General features: G+C 41.5%; 1 protein-coding gene and 1 non-coding gene across 19 annotated transcripts in view; both read left to right on the forward strand.

Annotated features, from left to right (window-relative positions):
- LOC101124545 (rubicon like autophagy enhancer) overlaps positions 1–21,725 on the forward strand; it is a 95,203-nt gene that overhangs the window by 57,352 nt on the left and 16,126 nt on the right. For 7 of the 18 annotated variants that reach the window (XM_055359589.2, XM_055359590.2, XM_055359591.2 and 4 more), the window contains 6 exons: positions 11,262–11,344; positions 11,828–12,038; positions 16,874–16,972; positions 17,454–17,514; positions 18,475–18,607; positions 20,422–20,567. In XM_055359589.2, coding sequence (XP_055215564.1) covers positions 11,262–11,344; positions 11,828–12,038; positions 16,874–16,972; positions 17,454–17,514; positions 18,475–18,607; positions 20,422–20,567 — 733 coding nt within the window. Of the gene's footprint in view, positions 1–1,429; positions 1,610–1,649; positions 2,173–7,481; positions 8,139–10,050; positions 10,310–11,261; positions 11,345–11,827; positions 12,039–16,873; positions 16,973–17,453; positions 17,515–18,474; positions 18,608–20,421; positions 20,568–21,725 lie in introns of those variants that run through there. The other 11 variants (XM_055359584.2, XM_063697338.1, XM_063697336.1 and 8 more) reach the window with 5 other exon arrangements.
- LOC129526516 (U2 spliceosomal RNA) lies at positions 5,468–5,657 on the forward strand. Its single transcript, XR_008671176.1, has one exon. It is a non-coding gene; the product is annotated as a U2 spliceosomal RNA (small nuclear RNA).

Raw genomic sequence — 21,725 nt, forward strand, 5'->3', positions numbered from 1 at the left:
GTTTCCTTTCTGCTGCTTTTATTACAACATAGTATATAGTATATAGATGAAATAGGAAAATTGCAGTTTACTGCAATTCCTGGACACTGTTTTGGAAGCTGTTGAGTTAAATTATTGGGCATCTTGATGGTTTCTATTTGATATGTGATAGTTTTAGGCTCTGTTATTCTCTTTGGGATGTGAATCTTTGCCTAACGTCAAAGCATGAAGAGAAGTAGATCCTGAGAAAGAAGGGAAGAAGTTCTGGGGAACTGTGGTAACCAAACAGCTCGCATGCTACAGTTGAAGATTTATTCATGCTCTACTCAGTATTTGTTTATTACTGGCTGTGCTTAGTAATGTACCATAAAATTGATAAAAATGAATTTTACTTTTCACTCTAGACACTTATTTATTTGTGATTTCTATTCTCTAGTATCCTTTATTCTAAGGAAGTGGTTGATGAACATTTAGGTCATGATTTCTAATTTCTTCTAAAGGGTGACATCCATTCTTGACTTTCTTTCTTGGGTGACAAGGAAATAAACAACATAACCATATCTAGGTATCGTTTGATAATTTGTTCATGATTTCATTCATAAGTGCAAAGAATATATTTATTGAACACCTATTATTGCCACTGGTCTGGGGTTCTGGGGACAAAGCAGTGTCCAAAATACGTTATTTTAAAAAGTGCCCTCGGCCGCCTGCGGTGGCTCATACCTGTAATCCCAGCACTTTGGGAGGCCGAGGTGGGTGGATCACCTGAGATCAGGAGTTCGAGACCAGCCTGGCCAACATGGTGAAACCCTGTCTCTACAAAATACTAAAAATTAGCCAGGCATGGTGGCGGGCACCTGTAATCCCAGCTACTTGGGAGACTGAGGCAGGAGAATTGCTTGAACTTGGGAGGCAGAGGTCACAGTGAGCCGAGATTGTGCCTGGGCAACAAGATGGAAACTCTGTCTCAAAAAAATAAATAAATAAAAATAAAAGGGCCCTCATAGATTTAACATTCTGGGGGGTACTAGTCATTGAGGTTAAATACAATGAGATTTGTGCTAAAGAGAGAAATAGAGCTAAAGAGAGGGATAGGAACTGTTTGGGAGGGGCAATTACCAGTTTTTATAGGGTGACCAAGGAAGCATTACTGACAAGGTAAGATTTAAGATGTGTCTTTACTCTGATGCCCCCAGTTGTGTATTCAATAGGCAGTTAGTATTGGGGCATAGAAAATCCTAAAACCTAAATCTGATGTACTTTTGCCTATTCATGAAATAACTTGAAGACTGTTATACATAGTGGGAGCTAAAGCTGCTCTGCCCTCCAAGTGCTGGCTGCTTATGATCTGAAAGACTTCTGTGAGGTCACCGTAGGCATCATGGTGGCACTGAGGCATCTATCCCTCCTGCAGAAGTTGCATCTTTGCTGTTAATACTGTGTCTCTGGTGGCTCTAGTGATGCAATCATTTTCGATGGGGCCACTGACTCTCATGTCACAATGACTTGGCTGGAGGAGTCCTGAAGTCTCTTGTTTGTCCAGGGCCTTTGCTGCAGCTTATATGTTCACTAGTAATCTAGCCTGTGCTTACCTTTTAATCCCAGCTGGAAAATCTCAGTAAGAATGATGGTAAGCTTTGAGATTGGTATCTCTTCCCTTAAATGTTTTTGGAAATTGATTTTATTTTTTGTACCTAAGTATCTCTGATTCAAAGGACCCCCTTTGTGACAGTGGCGGGAAGTATGTTGAGAAGATGCTAAGTATTGCTTAGACCTGTATTATCTCTGCTTATCAATCCTTGAAATGTTTGTGTGTCTGAATGTATAAATGTATGTCTATTCACTATCTCCCTTCCTCCAGAACATAAGCTGAGGAAGGGCAGGAAGCTTATTTTAGTCCCGTCTGTTACCCCAGTGCTACCAAAACAAAAACAATGCCAGACCTGTAGTAGATGCTCAGTAAAAAAATAATACTTAACTGAATAACTAACACACTACAAACAATATGGCAACAAGTAACATACCTGGCAGTGGTATCATAGCACCTAGCAAATTGTTTTTTGCCTTAAAGATAAAATAAAAAATGGGGATATTGACCTCCTGTCACTACTGCATGGACTTTGATGGTTTCCAATCATTACTTTCTCCTCTGTGTCAATCTGCCTCTTCGAGAAATTCATACTCCTGATGAGTGTCCGACCTGGCCTTTTGTCTTCTCTCTGCCACTGCCCAGCTGTGACCTTAGACATGGTTGTGAATCTATTATGGGCCTATTCTAACTCTCAATGCTTTGATTTTATAACCTGGCAAAGCTGCACCTGCTGGTTATTTTTGTGAAGCAACAACACTTTTCTAGAAGGAAGTGAAGAAAGCACCTGCTTTTGACAGTTGTTTTTTATGAGGACGTTGGTTTTTGCTCAATTCACTTAGGTCAGTCCATGTATGGGAAGCTCCAAATAAGGTCATTCTCTTTGAACTATTAACTATAACTTGTTTATAAAAAACACTGGGATCAGCCAGGCACAGTGGCCCACACCTGCAATCCAGCGCTTTGGAAGGCCCAGTTGGGTGGATCACTTGATGTCAGGAGTTTGAGACCAGCCTGGCCAACATGGTGAAACCCCATCTCTACTAAAAATACAAAAATTAGGCGGGCGTGGTGGTGCCCACCTGTAATCCCAGCTGCTAGGGAGGCCGAGGCATGAGAATTGCTTGAATCCACGAGGCAGAGGTTGCAGTGAGCCGAGATCGTGCCACTGCACTCCAGCCTGGGCAACAGATCGAGACTTGTCTCAAAGAAAACAAAATGAAAAACAAAACCACCTGGAATCACTACTGCTTTACCATTTGAGACTGCATGTTTTTCATGTGATTTCACATCTATAATCATCTCCCCCCACCAAACACACAAAAGATGTGTAGAAAATTGAGAATAAACCATAACTTACTTATATAGTTTTATTCTCTTGGAAATAATGAGGCTATCATGAACTATGGACTCAGACTAAGAGTGGAACTAGTAAGAGAAAGGAACTAAAAAAAGAAAGTCAACCAAAAAATGACATGAACAAGGATGTTCATTGTTATATACTGTATAACTGCAAAAAGCTAAAAATAAATTTCTATCAGTAGGGTCTGGCTAAGTAAGTATGATATATTTATACTATAGAAAGTGATAACACAGTTTAGGAGAATCACATAGACCCTCAAGACATAATGTTGAGTGAAAAAGAAGATAAGTTGTAAAATATCTCCAGTATGATCCCATGGATGTGTATAAAAAAGAAAACATATCTTCTGGTCTGAAATATGTACGTTAATTCATAGATAAAGGTCTAGAAAGAATAGAATGGTTAACAATGTTATTTCTGAGAATAAAGTAGGATCGTGGGGCTTGGGGTGATGAGTGCTGTTCACTTTTTACTCTAGGCTTCTGTGTTTGGGCATTTTATAAAAATGTAGTCATGGTTTCCTTTTGTAATTATAAAATCCAGAATTATTGGAGACGAAAAGATGTGTGACAAAGAGAAATTGGTGCACAAGGTGGGATTTGAGGTCAGGAGAGGGAAGATAGGCATTTTGGGCTGGTGAGTTCTGGCAGTTAACACAACCAGCTGTACTCTGTGATATTTTGTGAATGGTGATTTGGGGCTTTCGTAGTGTTTTCAAGATGCATGTATATGTTTATATATGTATGTTACATACAAAAGATGCATTTATATATTAATATATGTTATATACAAAAGATATATATATCTATATGCCTCCAAAAACAATATATGTCATATGCAAAAGATATATATATACACACACACATAGAGTTGACCCTTCACAATGCAGGGGTTAGGGACACTAACACCCTGTGCCGTTGAAAATCTGCACACAACTTTTGACTCCCCCAAAACTTAACACTACTTATAACCTACTGTTAACTGCAGCCTTACTGATAACATAAACAGTTGATTAACACATATGTTGCATGTTAGTGTATAATACTATATAATGCATTCTTACAATAAAGCAGAGGAAAGAAAATGTCATTAAGAAAACCATAAGGAAGAGAGAATATATTTACTGTTCATTAAGTGGAAATAGATCATTATAAAGGTCTTCATCCTCATCCTCTCATGCTGAGTAGACTGAAGAGAGGAAAAAGAGGCGTTAGTCTTGCTGCCTCATGGTGACAGATATGGAAGAAAATCCACATGTTAGTGGACCCACCAAGTTCAAATCCATGTAGTTCAAGGGTCAACTGTGTGGGTGTGTGTGTATAAATTATAATCCTTATTACTCCAGAAGGTATAAACTAAAATATAGGGCCCTCAAATCAAGAAGTCTCCAAAACTCTTGAGACTCAAAGTCTCAAGAACAGTTTTCATATGTACCTTATTTTGGTCTACTGAACTTTTATTATTGGGTGAGAACAATTTCATGTTTTAGGAAATGTGGATTCACTTCTATTCCTACATGAGTAATTCTGCCCCATTAATAGAACAGTTATATCTGCCACAGAGGTCTTTTCTCTAGCTCTTTTTTTGTTTTGTTTTTGAGACAGAGTCTCACCGTCGTCCAGGCTGGAGTGCAATGGCATAATCTTGTCTCACTGCAACCTCCGCCTGCCAGGTTCAAGCGATTCTCCTGCCTCAGCCTCCTCAGTAGCTGGGATTATAGGCGCCCGCCACCACGCCCAGCTAATTTTTGTATTTTTAGTAGAGATGGGGTTTCGCCGTGTTGGTCAGGCTGGTCTCGAACTCCTGACTTCAGGTTCTCCACCCGCCTTGGCTTCCCAAAGTGCTGGGATTATAGGCATGAGCCACTGCGCCCGGTCTTTTCTCTAGCTCTTAACTTTGTCTCCATTTTGTTGGATTTGTTCTTTCAACTCATAAACATTTATTGAACCCTCATATGCAGCTCTAGGTATGGGGCATGCTACCCAGCAGGGAACAGACAAGGCCCCTCCTCTCATGAAGCTTACAGTTAGGTGGGAGTAGGGGGAGAATGGCGGTAATGAACTAAAAAATAGCAGGAAGTGAGCACCTCTGTGACGAAAACTAAATGTTTATGGTGATGTGAGAGGTAATGATGGGGGAACTACCTTAAGCAGAAAGGTGGTTAGGAAAGATATCTTTGAGGAAGTAATTTATAAATCAAGGCATTTACGACAGGAAGGAGCCAGATGTGTCATCATCTGGGGGAGGAGCATTTCAGAAAGAGGAAACATAAAACAGCATTCCTAGGGTTAGAAGGAGCCTGTAGGGTTCAATAACTTGCAATGTGGTTGGGGCTTATGGAGGCTGGATGAAGATAAGTGAGAGAGGTTTACAGGGACAGCATCATGTCAGGCCTTGAGGGCAAGGTAAGGAGTCTGGATTTTATTCCAGATTTGATGGGAAGCCTTTGGGGGATTTTGTTTAGGGCAATGACATGATCTGATTTAGGTTTATAAAAGATCTCTTGAATGCCTCTTGATTGTAAATGGGCAAGAGTAATCGCTTCTCGGCCTTTTGGCTAAGATCAAGTGTAGTATCTGTTCTTATCAGTTAATATCTGATATGTCCTTTATCCGAGGACAACATATTAAATGGAGTTTTGGAGCAGGGACATGGACTAGGAGCTTGCTCCGTCCACTGCATGCATCAACTTGGTATTGCTGTACCCCTAGGAACGGCGCACCCCTCTGGGTGTTAAAACACGGTGTTACTGGCCGGGCACGGTGGATCCTACCTGTAATCCCAGCACTTTGGGAGGCTGAGGCAGGTGGATCACAAGGTCAGGAGTTCAAGATCAGCCTGGCCAACATGGTGAAACCCCGTCTCTGTTAAAAATACAAAAATTAGCTGGGTGTGGTGGCATGCACCTGTAATCCCAGCTACTTGGGAGGCTGAGACAGAGAACTGCTTGAACCTGGGAGGCAGAGGTTGGAGTGAGCCGAGATTGTGCCACTGCACTCCAGCCTGGGCAAGAGTAACAGCAGAGAAATCTATTGGGAAGCTATGGCTGCATGTCCAGGTGTGAGAAGACGGTAACTCAGACTAAGACAGCAGCTATAGCTATAAACTTGCTGATGGAATGAAGTTGGAGAGCTAAGGAAAGATAGGATCACAAATGACTCCTGAGTTTCAGCCTTGGGCAATTGGAAGAGGGAAAAGCAGGGAAGGAGCAGGTTTCAGGAGAAATGAGTGACTGTTTTGGATGTATCAGGTTGCAGTACCCACTGGACAGATGTCAAATAGGCAATAAGATTTGCTAGCCGGGAAATCAGAAATAGAGATACATGTGGGAGTTGCCTACATACACAGCAATGGTATTTACAGCCCTGTAATTAACTCCAAAGTCTCCCGTTCACCACTGTGCAGGGTGAATGTGGCATAGGCCACCCTTCTATCTCTAGGCCTTCCCCTGTCTCTTCTTGCTTTTGCTGTTGAAAGTTGCGTTTAGCTTCACAATGCAAAGGGCAGTGGAAGAACAGAAAAGCAAAACATTTCCCGAGCCCGTAATTACAGTGACAAGAGTGCTTCTTGTTTGTGTAGCTCTCAACATTTTAATCATTACGTCTTCACTAAAGCTAAAATCTGAGCTTAGAAGTGAGCGGGTTTTAAAGATGGGTTCTAGATTCATACTGTGTTCTTTAAATGTTATGAACTGAGAATACATTGATACTGATATTATAAGTATGAAAGGTAATATAAGTTACATGAAGCAAAGTCTTCAGTGCTATGAATCATCCGTCTGTTTTATGTACCACTTTGCCTACTTTGTTGAAACACAAGAACAAACTAAATGAAAATAAGAACATATGGTAAATGAAAATAAGAACATATGGAAATGGCTGGGCGCAGTGGCTCATGCATGTAATCCCAGCACTTTGAGAGGCTGAGGCGAGTGGATCACCTGAGGTCAGGAGTTTGAAACCAGCCTGGCCAACATGGTGAAACCCCATCCCTACTAAAAATACAGAAATCAGCCAGGCGTGGTGGCACGTGCCTGTAATCCCAGCTGCTCGGGAGGCTGAGGCACCAGAATAGCTTGAACCCGGGAGGCGGAGGTTGCAGTGAGCCGAGATGGCCCCACTGCACTCCAGGCTGGGTGACAGAGTGAGACTCTGTGTTTAAAAAAAAAAAAAAAAGAAAGGAAATGTGGAAATGTGTCTTTACTTCCAGATAGTATTCCTGTCTTGGATTTGACATTTAATTTTATTAAAATAATTTTGATGCATGGATGTTTTACATTTTTATGGGATTTATCAGTTGATCCTTTGTGATTTCTGAATTTTATGCTTTGAAGAATGTTTCCTCTCCCAATGTCAAGCCTCTGTAGGTTTACTGCTAGTTTTATGGCTGATTTATTTATTTTTTCACTTATAAATCCAAGCGGGCTTTACTATGTTGGATAGAGCCAAGTACAGACTTCTAAATTTTTTGGGTTTTGCCATCTCCAAATAATTTGTAGCCAAAATACAATTGAATTCTTACTTATTTTGAATGATTCTTTGCTCATTGCAGAATAGCTCTCCAGACCCCCAGCTGGCCATGTGGTGAGTTCAGGGCCCAAATCAAGTAGTACCAGCAATCAGGGAACTCCTATCTGTTTTGAATGGATTCACACCAGCCACAAGCCTGGAAAGATGGTGTCACAGCCTACAGTCAGGCAGGATTCTCCTGTGGAGCCCTGGGAAGGGATCAGCGATCACTCTGGCATTATTGATGGTTCACCCAGACTCCTGAACACTGACCATCCTCCTTGCCAATTAGACATCAGGCTCATGAGGCACAAAGCTGTCTGGATTAACCCCCAGGATGTGCAGCAACAGCCGCAGGACTTGCAATCTCAGGTGCCAGCAGCAGGGAACAGTGGGACCCATTTTGTGACAGATGCTGCCTCTCCCTCAGGCCCTTCACCTTCGTGCCTCGGGGACTCCCTGGCAGAGACAGCGTTGTCTGAGGATACCACAGACTCCGTTGGCAGCGCTTCTCCCCATGGCTCGAGTGAAAAGAGTAGCAGCTTCTCTCTGTCCTCAACAGAGGTACACATGGTCCGCCCAGGATACTCTCATCGGGTGTCTCTGCCCACAAGCCCTAGGATTTTGGCCACCTCCCCATATCCTGAGACTGACAGTGCTTTTTTTGAGCCTTCCCATCTGACATCTTCTGCTGATGAAGGTAATTTTAGTAGGTGACCTCCCTCATTCCTCTCTGTTCACACCCTTGCTTCGCCTTGCTCTAAAGCCTGCCTTGTTGTCTTCCCCATGGGACAATGCATTGCCTCATCTAATATTGTCAGCAGCCCAGCCATCTGGGCGGTCACAACAGGTGAAATCAAATATTGGCTTTCTCCTTAGACTGCAGAGAATTGTTATCTTTTTAGCTTAACGTAGTTGATAATCAGTGCCATGTGCCATCTTTAAGCTGGTGTCTGCCTTCAGGAACTTAGAGCTCATTAAATTGTCTACAAGGGAGAGCATCGGAAGCACTCTCAAGTCAGTGTGGAGGTTGGAGATGTTTCCAGACAGTCACGGGGTCTGCATTTCACACCAGTACCTAGTAGGTGGTGAAGTCACTTCACTTGTTATATTTACCTGTATAGAATCTGACAGGAAAATAGTAAGATTTTTAAACAATAACTACAGTTTCCCCCGAAGACTATACAAAACCCCTTTTTATTAAAACAAGGGCTCTCACTGCTATGAAGTAATGTACATATTCCTAAGACCCTAAAATTCCTAAAAATTGGATAATCCGTGCGAAGTACTACTCAAGAGTCAATAAATTAGCTATTATTGTTATAATCTGTGACATGTTTATTTCATTTTAAAATATTTGTTATAGTCACACTTGTCATTATTAATTTACATTTCTATTCAAACCCTAGTATAAATAATCAATGAAGCTTTTTCTTTCAAAGCAATTTAAAAAGTCATCAGTCTGCCTGCTGCCTGCCTGTCTATTTCTCTGTATATTTATTTCTCACTAGCAGGAGCTCATCTTCCCCCTTACCTAAAATATGGAGTTTATTTGTTCTTTTGGAAATGTTTGAGCAATCAAAGATGATGACAGTCTTTAACACATTTATTCATTGCTTAAGAAGAACAAATTTTGGACAATCTTTCAATGGTTAATTTTGAGATAAGGACCAAGTTTGAGCAAAATGACAACACTGATTACAGGCCTTTTTTTTTTTTTTTTTTTTCTATTTTTTTGCTCACTTGCTTGGATAGTTCTAAGGATTAAGAGTGACTTGCAAATTTAGTAGTGGCTAAGTGAGAGATTAGTCTTAATAGATTGTCTTATAGAGGAAAGCCCTCTCCCCAACAGAGAACCACCATAATGACAAGTTATAATAAACTGAAGATGATCTTTGGGGCCTAGCATACCCTTGCCTGAAACTTTTTATTCTATCATGGTACAGGAAGTAGTTCTACAATTTAAAATTATCCTTTAGCTTTTTCTTTTACTCAGAAAGAAAACAGATACCCCAGCCCCTTTTGCCCAAAGACAAGGACTCCCAACAGCTCCTGTCAGTGCCTTTAGAAACAACTCACGGAATGTTTTGAGAATATCTCTTAAACTCAGTAAGGGGATTCATTCTTTAAGATTAAGAAAAAGAAGCCTTGAGTGATCTGGTTCTTTCTCTGGTGCGGAGGCAGCAATAGGGAAAACAGCCATTGGCCACTAAGATGTGGATATTCCTATGACCGCTGCATCTCAGATGGCGGCAAAAGGGTTTTCTTTTTTCAGAAAATACTTTAGGGAAAGACTATCGGCATCTGTAAGCATTTCTTAAGGCTGTAGGAAGGGATTCCACAGTTTATTGTGTTTGCATAGGAACTACACATTTACAAGCACTTTCACCTTCCTTTATCTCCTAATGTCCTGATAAATATCCCAATGTAAGGGCTGAGAGCGTTTTGATGCAGAGGCACAGCTGGTGAACGGACAGCTGGAACTGGAATCCACTCTGTTCCGATTCTTCTCTGTGCTCTTTCCTCTATACTCAGAGTCTGCAAACTATGACCTGTGGACCAAATCCTGCCAGCTTCCTGTTTTTATAAATGAATTTCTCTTTTGTCTATAGCTGCTTTCTCACGACAGCGGCAGAAGAGAGTGGTTGAAACAGATACTGTATGGCTCTCAGATCCTCCAATATATACCAGCTAGCTGTTTACAGGAAAAGTTTGCCAGCCATAGCTTCTGAAGCTAAGAAGTCCAAATTTTTCCATGCAACAACTACCTTCTTGAACATGAAGCAAGGGATTTGAATGACTCTGCTTGCAACTCCATCATGCTGAGAGCTGTGTCACCACCACGTGCAGCATTTTGTTCTAATTTAGCAGGTTGGGACATCTCAGCTCTTGACACAGAAATTTTTGCTTTAAATGCTGCAGTAAGAAATCACATGACAGAAAAAATGTTTGTTTTGATGGTGGTCATTGCCAGTAATGGAGTGGCTAAGGGTGCAGGAATGGATGTGTCAGCAGAATGTACCTTCTGCAGTTTGTTGGTTTTGACTGGAAGAAGACTAACTTAGAGAAGCAATGCTGACCTTTTTTGGTTGGATTTTATTTCTCTAGACAGGAGGTTTAGGGCTGGGTGCGGTGGCTCAATCTGCCTGTAATCTCAGTGTTTTGGGACGCTAAGGTGGAAGGATAGCTTGAGCCCAGTAATTTGAGACCAGCCTGGGCAACCTAATGAGACCCCCATCTCTGCAAAAATAATTTAGAAAATCAGCTGGTCATGGTGGCACCTGTAATCTCAGCTGCTAGGGAGGCTGAGGTGGAAGAATCGCTTGAGCCCAGGAGGTTGAAGCCGCACTAAAGTGTGATCACGCCGCTGCACTCTAGCCTGGGTGACAGAGCAAGATATTGTCTCAAAAGAAGAAGAAAAAAGGAAGTTTAAGATCAATCACAATGAGTTAGAGAAGCGATCTCATAATCCTTAGGACCCTGCTTTTGGACTGTGGCTTCTCACTCTACCCCAGCCCGTGTTGGGATTTCCCAGGACCCTATTCTCTTTCTACCCTCTTTTCCTCATTGGTCTCCTCCACTCTGGTGGCTGAGGATACCTCCCAGTTACTCCAACAGCCTCTCCTAGAAATGGTCATCATTAAAGCAATATCTGTAAGACCTGCCATCAGAAAGATCTTTCTTTTCCTGTCATCTTAATTTATTCTAGAATTGTGCTTATTTTTTTACATTATTTAAAAGCCACTTCCTATAATTGTTTTATTTTATTAGGTAATCTTTAAACTCCCTTTTCCCCATTTTTAACAATTTGCTATATTGGCAGGTGCTGTTCAAGTCAGTAGAAGAACCATTTCTTTGAATTCCTTCTCACCAGAGGTATTTGTGCTGCCTGTTGATGTAGAAAAGGTGAATGCTATCTTCTTTCTTTTTAACCATAGAGTCTTAATCCTTTAGATAGTGTTGTTCTGATTTAAATCTGGAAACTTCAATTTGATGAATCATTACAAATAGGTTTCCTTTCAGCATTTGATTGATGGAGACTGCCAGAAACACTAAGCTAAGAAGGGTTCCGAGGCAGTGGCTGTGCTCAGCTAGAAAGTTTTCTGTGATTGATGAATGATGTCTGGCATTAGGCTTCCCCCAACCTAAGGTTTTGTATAACAAGAAATCCAACTTGAGTTGTCCGTTGATTATAGTAAGCCGAATCTATGTCTCTGGACAATGTGTGCTATAAGTCATAGAGTGACCTATGGTAACTCAGTTAAATGAATATTTATACTGATATGCATTAATTCCACTTAAATAGAGCATATTGATTTTTCAAATCTAATATACCCTCCATGAAAAAGTTGATTATGCTTGTATTTTAATTGATTTCTTTTTCTGCAGGAAAATGCCCACTTTTATGTTGCAGATATGATTATATCAGCAATGGAGAAAATGAAGTGTAACATTCTGAGTCAACAGCAGACAGAGAGCTGGAATAAAGAAGAAGTCAGTGGGTTACTTGGGAGTGATCAGCCTGACTCTGAAATGACTTTTGATACCAACATAAAGCAAGAGTCTGTGTCTTCTACTTCTTCATACAGTGGCTATGAAGGCAAGTTGGGCAAATATGAGGAAGTTGTATGTTATGTGTTTCACATATATCTCCTCTATAATTACCCTTTATCCACGGGGCATATATTCCAAGACCCCCAGTGGAAGCCTGAAACTTCAGATAGTACCAAACTCTATATACACTACTTTTTTTTTGTTCTTGTAACCAAGAGGGTTACTAAGTGACTAGTGGGTGGGTAGTATATACAGTGTGGTATGCTGGACAAAGGATGATTCATGTTCCAGAGGGGACATGGCAAGACGTGTGGGAGTTCATCATCCTACTCAGGATGGTGCACAATTTAAAACTTAAGAATTGTTCATTTCTGGAACTTTTCATTGGATATTTTTGGACCAGTTGACTGCAGGTAACTAAAACCATGGGAAGTAAAACTGCAGATAAAGGAGGACAAATGTATGTCTTTAAATCCTTTGTCTAAAAACTTCTTGAGTAACCTCTGTAATCCTCACCCTTTCTGCCATCTTGGGTCAGGATTGGTTATCATGCTCCGTTCAGTTGTCAAATCCTATGTTTTGTTTTGTTTTGTTCTTTTAATCTTGGACTTCATCCTACTTTTCTTTTTCACTGGAAATAAAAGTGGCTGATGTCTCCTCGTCCTTTGTTTTCTGTCACATGGCATTCTCCTAGCTGTTCTTACACCATCTTTCCTTTTCCAATGAATCTTCTTTTTTTCATTCAGTAATGGGCCTGTGCTGTGCTAGGTGCTGAACATCAACAGTATGCAGGGTGTGCTCCTTCCCTCAAGGAGTCTGCGTGCTGGAGCATGGGACCGGGAAGCCCTGTGGGGTAACTTGTAGAACAGAGGTGGGGACCCAGCACAGTGCGTCACTGTCACTGAGGAGGAGTGCCTCGGCTCACTCTGGGACCTGGGGGTTCTTCCCCGAGGGACGAGTGCCTAAGCCGATAGCTCATGTTAGGGTTTGCTACTTTCTTACCATTTCTTAAGTCCTGCCTCCAGTCCTATATTCTTTTTTTAATCTGTATTTGCTTCCTGGCAGATTTAACCTACTATACACCTTCAATTATTCCTTCTCAGCTATTATCTCCTGAATCTATATTTTCAGTCCTGGACATCTCTTCTAAGTGCTTGCTCTCTATGGCTGGAGGCTTGTCCGTCTGGCTGGCCCCCCAGGACCTGTGACTTAATACTTCATTTCTGGGTGACTTAAAATGCTTCATTTTATTCATTGTTGATATATGTTCACTGCAACATAAAGGTGGGCGTAGTTAACCTCTAACTTAATATGTCTAAACTAGTCTTCTCTCCATCACTGTCTCACAATCCCCTTCTTTCCAAAGAAAACCACTAAAGCTTGCTTTTCTTCTTGACTTCCTTTACTACACGTTAATCAGTAATACTCAATAACAAAGGAAGAACTCACTCCATATGGTGTGTAGCATAATGCCTGGCACAGAATAGGTATATGATCAAATACCTGTTGAATGCACTAACTGGCTCAAATTAAAAGGGTTGTTTTGTCTTAAGATATAGAACATTCTCACTGAACCCAGCGGTGGGAAATATATCTGGGACACATATGATCAGTATAGACAAAGCTCCAGTGTCTATCTTTTCGGGGACTTTGGGCCTCTCATCTCTTCTTTTCTAGCAATTGCTTCATTCTTTTTCTGTAGCCTACCTACTTCTACCCACCCCTGGCATCTAGTTTCAGCTCTGCAGTCTTCCTGACCACTCAGCCAGGTCACAGCTCAACAACTCAGTTTTGCAGGACCCTCAGTCCAGATCCCAGGACAGAGCACCTGATGGGCCTTACCTTGGTTAGATGTCCATAACTGGTTGGTCAGATGCAGCCAGGGGGCGGGGAAATCTGATATGGACGATCGTGCCCTCTGAGGCTACCAGTAGGGAGAAAATGAATGTGGGTGGAGAAGAAGTGATTCCTATGTAGTATACTGGACTCTTCCTTCTTCTGTGGTCTTGTGCTCCTGTCCCGTTTCTAGTTAGTAAACAAATCAATCCTGACTTCTCAGTCGTAATCACTTCTCTTCCATCCATTTCCCATTTCTATCCCTTACCTGGCCTGCTGCAGTAGCCTTCTGGCTAGTCATTTTGTAAGGACTACAATTTAGTTCTTTAATACCGATTTGGTTTAATTTTCTCTCTTTACTTTCAACTTGTTTCCCCTAGTTGATCCTGCATGTATCTGTCTTCCTGGATCACAACTTTTTGTCCTCTATAATGGCTTGCCGACCTTTTGCCACATTTTATTCTGGAATTTTTAGCCTTGTGGCATCCGGCTGCTTCCTGCCTTTTAAACAGGAATCTCCTGCCATTCCCCTTGGCTGGATGGTGGGCTGTAGTTGAACTAGACTGTGTATAGTTGCTGGCAGACATTTCCCCCCATGGCTTTGGGAAGGATGTCCTGAAATGTGGGTTCCCCCAGTAACCACACATCAGGTCTTTGATCCTTCGCATCCTTCAGAAGCAATGTCCTGCCACTGTCACTGTGACATGTTCCCTGGTTTGTATCCCAGGGGAGGAGCACCATCCATGTGGAATGAAACACAGGTTGTGCTCCAGAATGCTCCAGTGCCATCTGCATGCTCGTCTTTCCCTGGAGTTGTGTAGTGCAGACCCCTGCCTCAGAACTTCTCAAGGCCCATGCAATGCAACTGTGTTTTTTTGTGTGTGTATGTGGTTTAGGTCTGTTAGTATCTCAGCTCTCTCATGAGATTTTTTTTTTTTTTTTTTTTTTTTTTTTTTTTTGAGATGGAGTCTTTCTCTGTTGCCCAGGCTGGAGTAGAGTGGTGTGATCTCGGCTCACAGCAACCTCTACCTCCCACGTTCAAACCATTCTTCTGCCTCAGCCTCCCAAATAGCTGGGATTACAGCCGCACACCATCACGCCCAGCTAATTTTTGTATTTTTAGTAGAGACGAGCTTTCACCATGTTGGCCAGGCTGGTCTCAAACTCCTGACCTCAGGTGATCCGCTTGCCTCGGCCTCCCAAATTGCTGGGATTACAGGCACGAGCCACCACACCCAGCCCTTCATGAGATTTTAAACTCTTAGATGGCTGAGAAATTGTCTTCTTTGTATTTGTGTTTAGTATAATTCCTTGTCTGAAATAGGTATTTTTATAAATAGTGGTTGGGTGTAAATTGATGGTAGCTGAAATTTTAAGAAAACATGAATAAATATGAATATGTTAAATGAAAATTAAGAATATTTCTATCCTCCAAATATAAATATTTATCTTTTATTAAGTACTTCTCTTGTGACATTTGTGGCAATAGATGTTCCTCCATGAGGTGGGTTGGTATTACTCAAACTGCCAGTTGGTCCTGAGAACATTAAAAAAAAAAAACAAGGGTAGAAAATAGCAGAGTGCATCTCACTGAGGGTGAGCAATGTTTCCTGAAAGTTTTTTTTTTTTATCAGTTAAACATATTATTGTGTCTGTACTAAGTCACAATGTAAATTGTACGTTACTATGGATGATGGGCAAAAGACAGTGAAAAACACAGATGGGTGCTCTTACCCCCATTCTATCCATGAGGAAACTGCAGCTGGAAGTGGTGGTTGTCCATCGTCACCCAGCTAGAATGGGTTCTGTCTTAAAGTCAGCCAGCCTACTTCAAAACCCTTCACATAACTTCTTTTTTTTTTTGAGATGGAGTCCGTCTGTGTTGCCTAGGCTGGAGTGCAATGGTGTGGTTTTAGCTTACTGCAACCTCTGCCTCCCAGGTTCAAGCGATTCTCTGGCCTCAGCCTCCCAAGTAGCTGGGACTACAGGCACCTGCCACCACGCCTGGCTAATTTTTTTTGTATTTTTAGTAGAGATGGGGTTTCACCTTGTTGGCCACTCTGGTCTCAAACTCCTGACCTTGTGATCCGCCTGCCTCAGCCTCCCAAAGTGCTGGGATTACAGGCATGAGCCACCGTGCCCAGCCCACATAACTTCTGTGTAAACTATGGGCTAGGCTATTTCCTTAAGCAACTGTATTCCTTTTTCTGTGTTTCTCTCCTATGTTTATTCAAATGAAGACAGTTTTACAAATTTATATTTACAATGATTATATAATTATATTAATAATATAATGATTATTAATGCTATTATTATCAGTATTATTAATAGTATTAATACTATTCATACTAATAGTATTAATAATCATGTTGCTATAGTTTTCACTTTTTTTTTTTTTTGAGACAGGGTCTTACTCTGTCACCCAGGCTGGAGTGCAGTGGCATGATCTCAGCTCACTACAATCTCCGCCTCCCAGGCTCAAGTGATTCTCCCACCTCAGTCTTTTGAGCAGCTGGGACTACAGGTGCTGGCTGGGCCACCACACTGGGCTAATTTTTTTGTATTTTTTGTAGAGACGGGGGTTCTGCCATGTTGCCCAGGCTGGACTTGAACTCCTGGGCTCAAGTGATTCTCCTACCTCAGCCTCCTGAGTAGCTGGGACTACAAGTGCACGCCCCTGCCCCTGGCAGATTTACATTTTTAAATGATAGCATTTAATCGTGTGATTTGCAAAATCAATTTCCTATTATTAAACGTTTAGATGCTTTCAGTGTTTCAATATTTTAAAACATTGGATGGACTGCAGATAGCTTCTTTGTGATGAAAGCCTTCTGAGTAGCGGGACTACAGGCACTTAATCATAGTGAGTGCAAAAAGAACACACAAATAGTTCCCCAGTTTTTTAATTCTGTAAGTTGAAATGTTTAATTCTCTTAAACTTTTAGCCCTCTTCATTTCCCAATTTCTATTTAGTTGGGTGTTGCAGGTTGTACAGTTTTTCTTTTTCTTCTTATTGGTAAAAACCTCCTTCCTTTCTTTGTCTAGGTTGTGCTGTGTTACAGGTCAGCCCAGTGACTGAAACACATACTTACCATGATGTGAAAGAGATTTGCAAATGCGATGTTGATGAATTTGTTATTTTAGGTAAGATTTGGAAACTGTTTGGATGTGACTGGCTGCCTCCCCAATCCCATCCGCATACACACACTAACATGCATCACACACAAAACTACGTTACAGTGGCATTCAAACCAACTTCTTCCAAAATCAGATTATGGCCCTGATATATATATATATAAAAGATGTTCTTGTTTCAAATGTCTGGATAGCTAATCTCTCATCTCACTTGTAGAGTTGAATGAAAAAGCAGATATTCATTATGGTCGGATATCCTTTGGCCTCTCAGTTATATTTTGGTGAAATTTCAGATGAAATCCCATCTTTGATCATTATCTGTCCTCTCATTATCTGTTCCGTCCATTTCTCAGAACCTGAAGCATGGAGATGCTGAATAATTTGCTCTTTCTGAGATGCAGGGAGTGATTTTAGTGTTCTTATAAAATGGACTGCGATTAAATGAAACAGACTAAAAGACCTCACCACTCTTTCTTTTATTTTCCCACAGAGCTTGGAGATTTTAATGATATCACAGAAACCTGTAGCTGTTCCTGCAGCTCCTCTAAGAGGTATCTGTCTTCCGTGCACAGTGCACATAGACCCTTGGGCTGTCACCTCTGAGGCAGTGTGAACACTAGGCCTCTGACATTCTGGGCCCACTTTAGCTAGTTCCAGTGATTTGTTCCCATGAATCTAGGAGAGTATCACCTAGAAATGAAACAATCACCCCCAAAGTTTCTATAGTGTTTTACAATATATAAAAGGCTTTTGTATGCATTTTCATTTAATCCTCATTTCGGTTAAACAGGTTGGGTGAATTTTATGTATGCATGTGTGTGTATATTTATGTTTTTGTTGTTGTTGTTTTTGAGACCGAGTTTTGCTCTTGTCACCCAGGGTAGAGTGCAATGGCCCAATCTCGGCTCACTGCAACCTCCGCCTCCTGGGTTCAAGCAATTCTCCTGCCTCAGCCTCCTGAATAGCTGGGATTATAGGCACCTGCTACCACACCTGGTTAATTTTTTTTTTTTGTATTTTTAGTAGAGATGGGGTTTCACTATGTTGACCAGGCTGGTCTTGAACTCCTGACCTCAGGTGATCCGCCTGCCCCAGCCTCCCAAAATTCTGGGATTACAGGTGTGAGCCACCATGCCCGACCATATATTTGTGTATTTTTAAACCTCATTTTATAGACATAAAAATTGAGACTTATATATAGGATGTGCTTCAGGACACGAAGGCTGTGAGGTAGAAGTAGGGCTTGAATGCAGGTCTTCTGACTCTAAAGCCAGTGCTCTTTCACCACACCTCTAAGTCTTAGTGCCCTCAGTAAATAAAAGATGCTTTATTTATTGAACATGCAGGAGCTACGTTGAGTAAGATGCCTGGTGAGTGATTCATGCTTCATCTCATATGACAGCCTCTTCTGAGTTTTGGGGGCTGGGAAGAACAGTTGAAAACCTCAGGAAGACCCTGAACATACTCCTCATGAATATAGTTTTCCAGTATTTGCATGTCTTACATTTCAGTGTCACTTATGAGCCAGACTTCAATTCTGCAGAACTATTAGCCAAAGAGCTGTTCCGCGTGTTCCAGAAGTGCTGGATACTGTCAGTAGTTAATTCTCAGCTGGCAGGTTCCCTGAGTGCAGCTGGCTCGATAGTAAGTATCAAAAAAAATTGACTTTGAATTGAAAGTTCCTAAATCCTCATTTTGCCTGCCCTGTTCACTTTAAACATTTGTCTTTCCTTGTATGGTCACTGGATATTAGGGGAGACTCAAAATGAATGAGGAAACTGGCATGTGTTGAGTACTTATTGTGTACCAGAGACTGTGCTCAGCAGTCCACATTATTTTATTTTATTTATTAATTTTTTTGAGATGGATTCTTGCTTTGTCACCCGGGCTGGAGTGCAGTGGCGCAATCTCAGCTCACTGCAACCTCCGCCTCCTGGGTTCAAGCGATTCTCCTGCCTCAGCCTCCCAAGTAGCTGGGACTACAGGCGCACGCCACCACGCCCAGCTAACTTTTTTGTATTTTTAGTAGAGACAGGGTTTCACCATGCTGGCCAGCTGGTTTCCAACTCCTGACCTCAAGTGATCTGCCCACCTTGGCCTCTCAAAGTGCTAGGATTATAGGCCTGAGCTACCGTGCCCGGCCAGCAGTCCACATTTTAATCCTCATAAGTATCCTGTTAGGTAGAGGCTGTCCTTATTTTTATTTTTAGGTGGTGGGCCCAGCCTCCCAGCAGGGCTGGTCAGCTGTGAAGCAGGAGTCATGCCCAGGCTGCCTCATTGGAAAGTACATGTTGGTTCCCTCATGGAACACACTGCTCACTGCTGTCAGAGAGCAAGCAGCCTTCTGAGGGTAGAGAACATTATGACAAAGGCTAAAACAGGGGTAGGGAAAATGCCCTCGAAGTGCAGAGGAAGGAGTGTTTAATTTTACCAGGGGAACTTAGGAAGGCTGACTGCAGATTTCAGAACTTGAGCTAAGTATCGGGCTGGCCAGAACTGTGGCAGGTAGGAAGGTTGGGAGAGGACTTTCTTGGCAAAAGGAAGCTGCAGCAAAAGTGGAGGGGCATGCTATGCCGTTGAGCAGAGTGATTCGGTGCAGTTGGATAATACCCGTTTGTGAGTATTTGTGTCTGAGAGGTTGTTCTTTATGGAAATAAGGTTTGAATGATAGTAGCCAAATTGTGGAGGATGTAGAATGCTAATTTGAGAAGTTTGGATTTTATTTTATTTTATTTTATTTTATTTATTTTTTAAGATGGAGTCTCACTCTCTTGCCCAGGGTGGAGTGCAGTGGCATAAGGTCGACTCACTGCAACCTCCACCTCCTGGGTTCAAGCAATTTCTGGCTAACTTCTGTATTTTTAGTAGAGACAGGGTTTCACTATGTTGGCCAGGCTGGTCTCAAACTCCTGACCTCAAGTGATCCACCCACCTCGGCCTCCCAAAGTGCTAGGAAAACAGGCATGAGCCACTGCACCCAGCTGAGAAGTTTGGATTTTAAATGACAGTAGGAAAGTCCAGTGGTTCAGCGGGGAGGCACTGAACATTTGTAAGCAAGGGGAATGGTCTTAATAGAGCTGTTTCTGGGGAAGACTAATAATGATAGGGGTTCTGATTGGTAGCATTTTTCAGTCTGTTGACTAAGAGGGGTGAGGCTTCTGCTATTCATAAATGCATTCCAGGTCAAAATGACCTACTTACAGTAAATTTGAAGTCTGGAAATAAATGAACTAAAAATACTAAGAAAAGTGATCTCATCTGGGTGGCGTTTAAAGCAATTCTCTTGCAGATGGCTTTAGAGATGTGGAGGGCTCTTGGTATGCCCTTTAGTTCAGTTAAAAGCACTGTTAATTTTTCATGGTAAATTTTAATGTTGGAAATACATTTAGATGTTCCTTTAATTTAAATTCTTTGAAATATGCTTAAGTTGTTCCTAAATCATCTTATGTCTTATGCAGGTCGTAAATGAAGAGCGTGTCCGAAAAGACTTTGAATCCAGTATGAATGTAGTACAGGAAATTAAATTTAAGTCTAGGATCAGAGGGACTGAAGACTGGGCTCCTCCTAGATTTCAAATCATATTTAATATTCATCCACCACTCAAGTAAGTATGGGCTGTTGCTTGGGCCTCCAATCCATTTAAATCACATTGTGACAGATCCCACCTGACTCTCTATGGCAGTAGGTGAAAAAAATACATATGCTAAAGAACACAGGAAAATTTGTTTTAGGGAAAGGAAAGTTGGCTGTATTTTCTGGCTTAGGTTTTTTTTTTTTTCCTCTTGTTTACCATGGACTTTTGGGGGCTCTGTAAGTTTTGACAAGTTGAGAATTCAGCTATGCAACCCTAATTGTGAATATTGCATAGCAACTCAAAATTAAATAGGCTTAAAGGGGATTTTTAAAAGTGGCTAATATCAAAACTTAAAAATTATATACAATAATTTTTTTTAAATTTGTTTCCTTTTTAAAAAAATTAGAGATGGGGTTTCACCATGTTGCCCAGGCTGGTGTTGGACTCCTGGGCTCAAGTGATCTGCCCACCTCAGCCTCCCAAAGTGCTGGGATTACAGGTGTGAGCCACCTCGCTCAGCCTATGACAATTTTAAAAGACTGGACCACTTTATCTTCCAGAACAATCAGTGTGAAATAAAAATGAATGAACAAACTTCTAAAAAAGGAACATTTAATCTTAGGGAAAGCACTTATAGTTAAGAAATGTTACAGAGGCCGGGTACGGTGGCTCACACCTGTCTATAATCCCAGCACTTTGGGAGGCCTAGGCGGGGGTCAGGGATCACCTGATGTCAGGAGTTTGAGGTCAGCCTGGGCAACATGGTGAAACCCTCTCTCTACTAAAAATACAAAAATAAACTAGGTGTGGTGGGTGCAGCCCTCTAATCCCAGCTACTCGGGAGGCTGAGGAGCAAGAATTGCTTTAACCCAGGATGCAGAGGTTGCAGTGAGCTGAGATTGCACCAGTGCACTCCAGCCTGCGTGACAGAGCGAGACTCGATCTCAAAACCAACAAAAGAAATGTAACAAAATGTAAATAAAAATATATTTGTTCTCTAAGAAGTAACAAAAGTTCTAAAAGACAAAACAACTAAGATTATGCAAAAAAGGAAATAAACCTATAAATTTAAAGTAATAGTTTAATTGTAATTTATTCTGAGACTATAGGACAGATTATGATCAAAGATTATACACAAAACATTTTAACCAAGTATAATTTTTCCATCCCTCTTGGTTTGTATTCAAT

The sequence above is a fragment of the Gorilla gorilla genome, chromosome 14 (genome assembly GCF_029281585.2).
Source record: "Gorilla gorilla gorilla isolate KB3781 chromosome 14, NHGRI_mGorGor1-v2.1_pri, whole genome shotgun sequence".
NCBI classification, from domain to species: domain Eukaryota; kingdom Metazoa; phylum Chordata; class Mammalia; order Primates; family Hominidae; genus Gorilla; species Gorilla gorilla.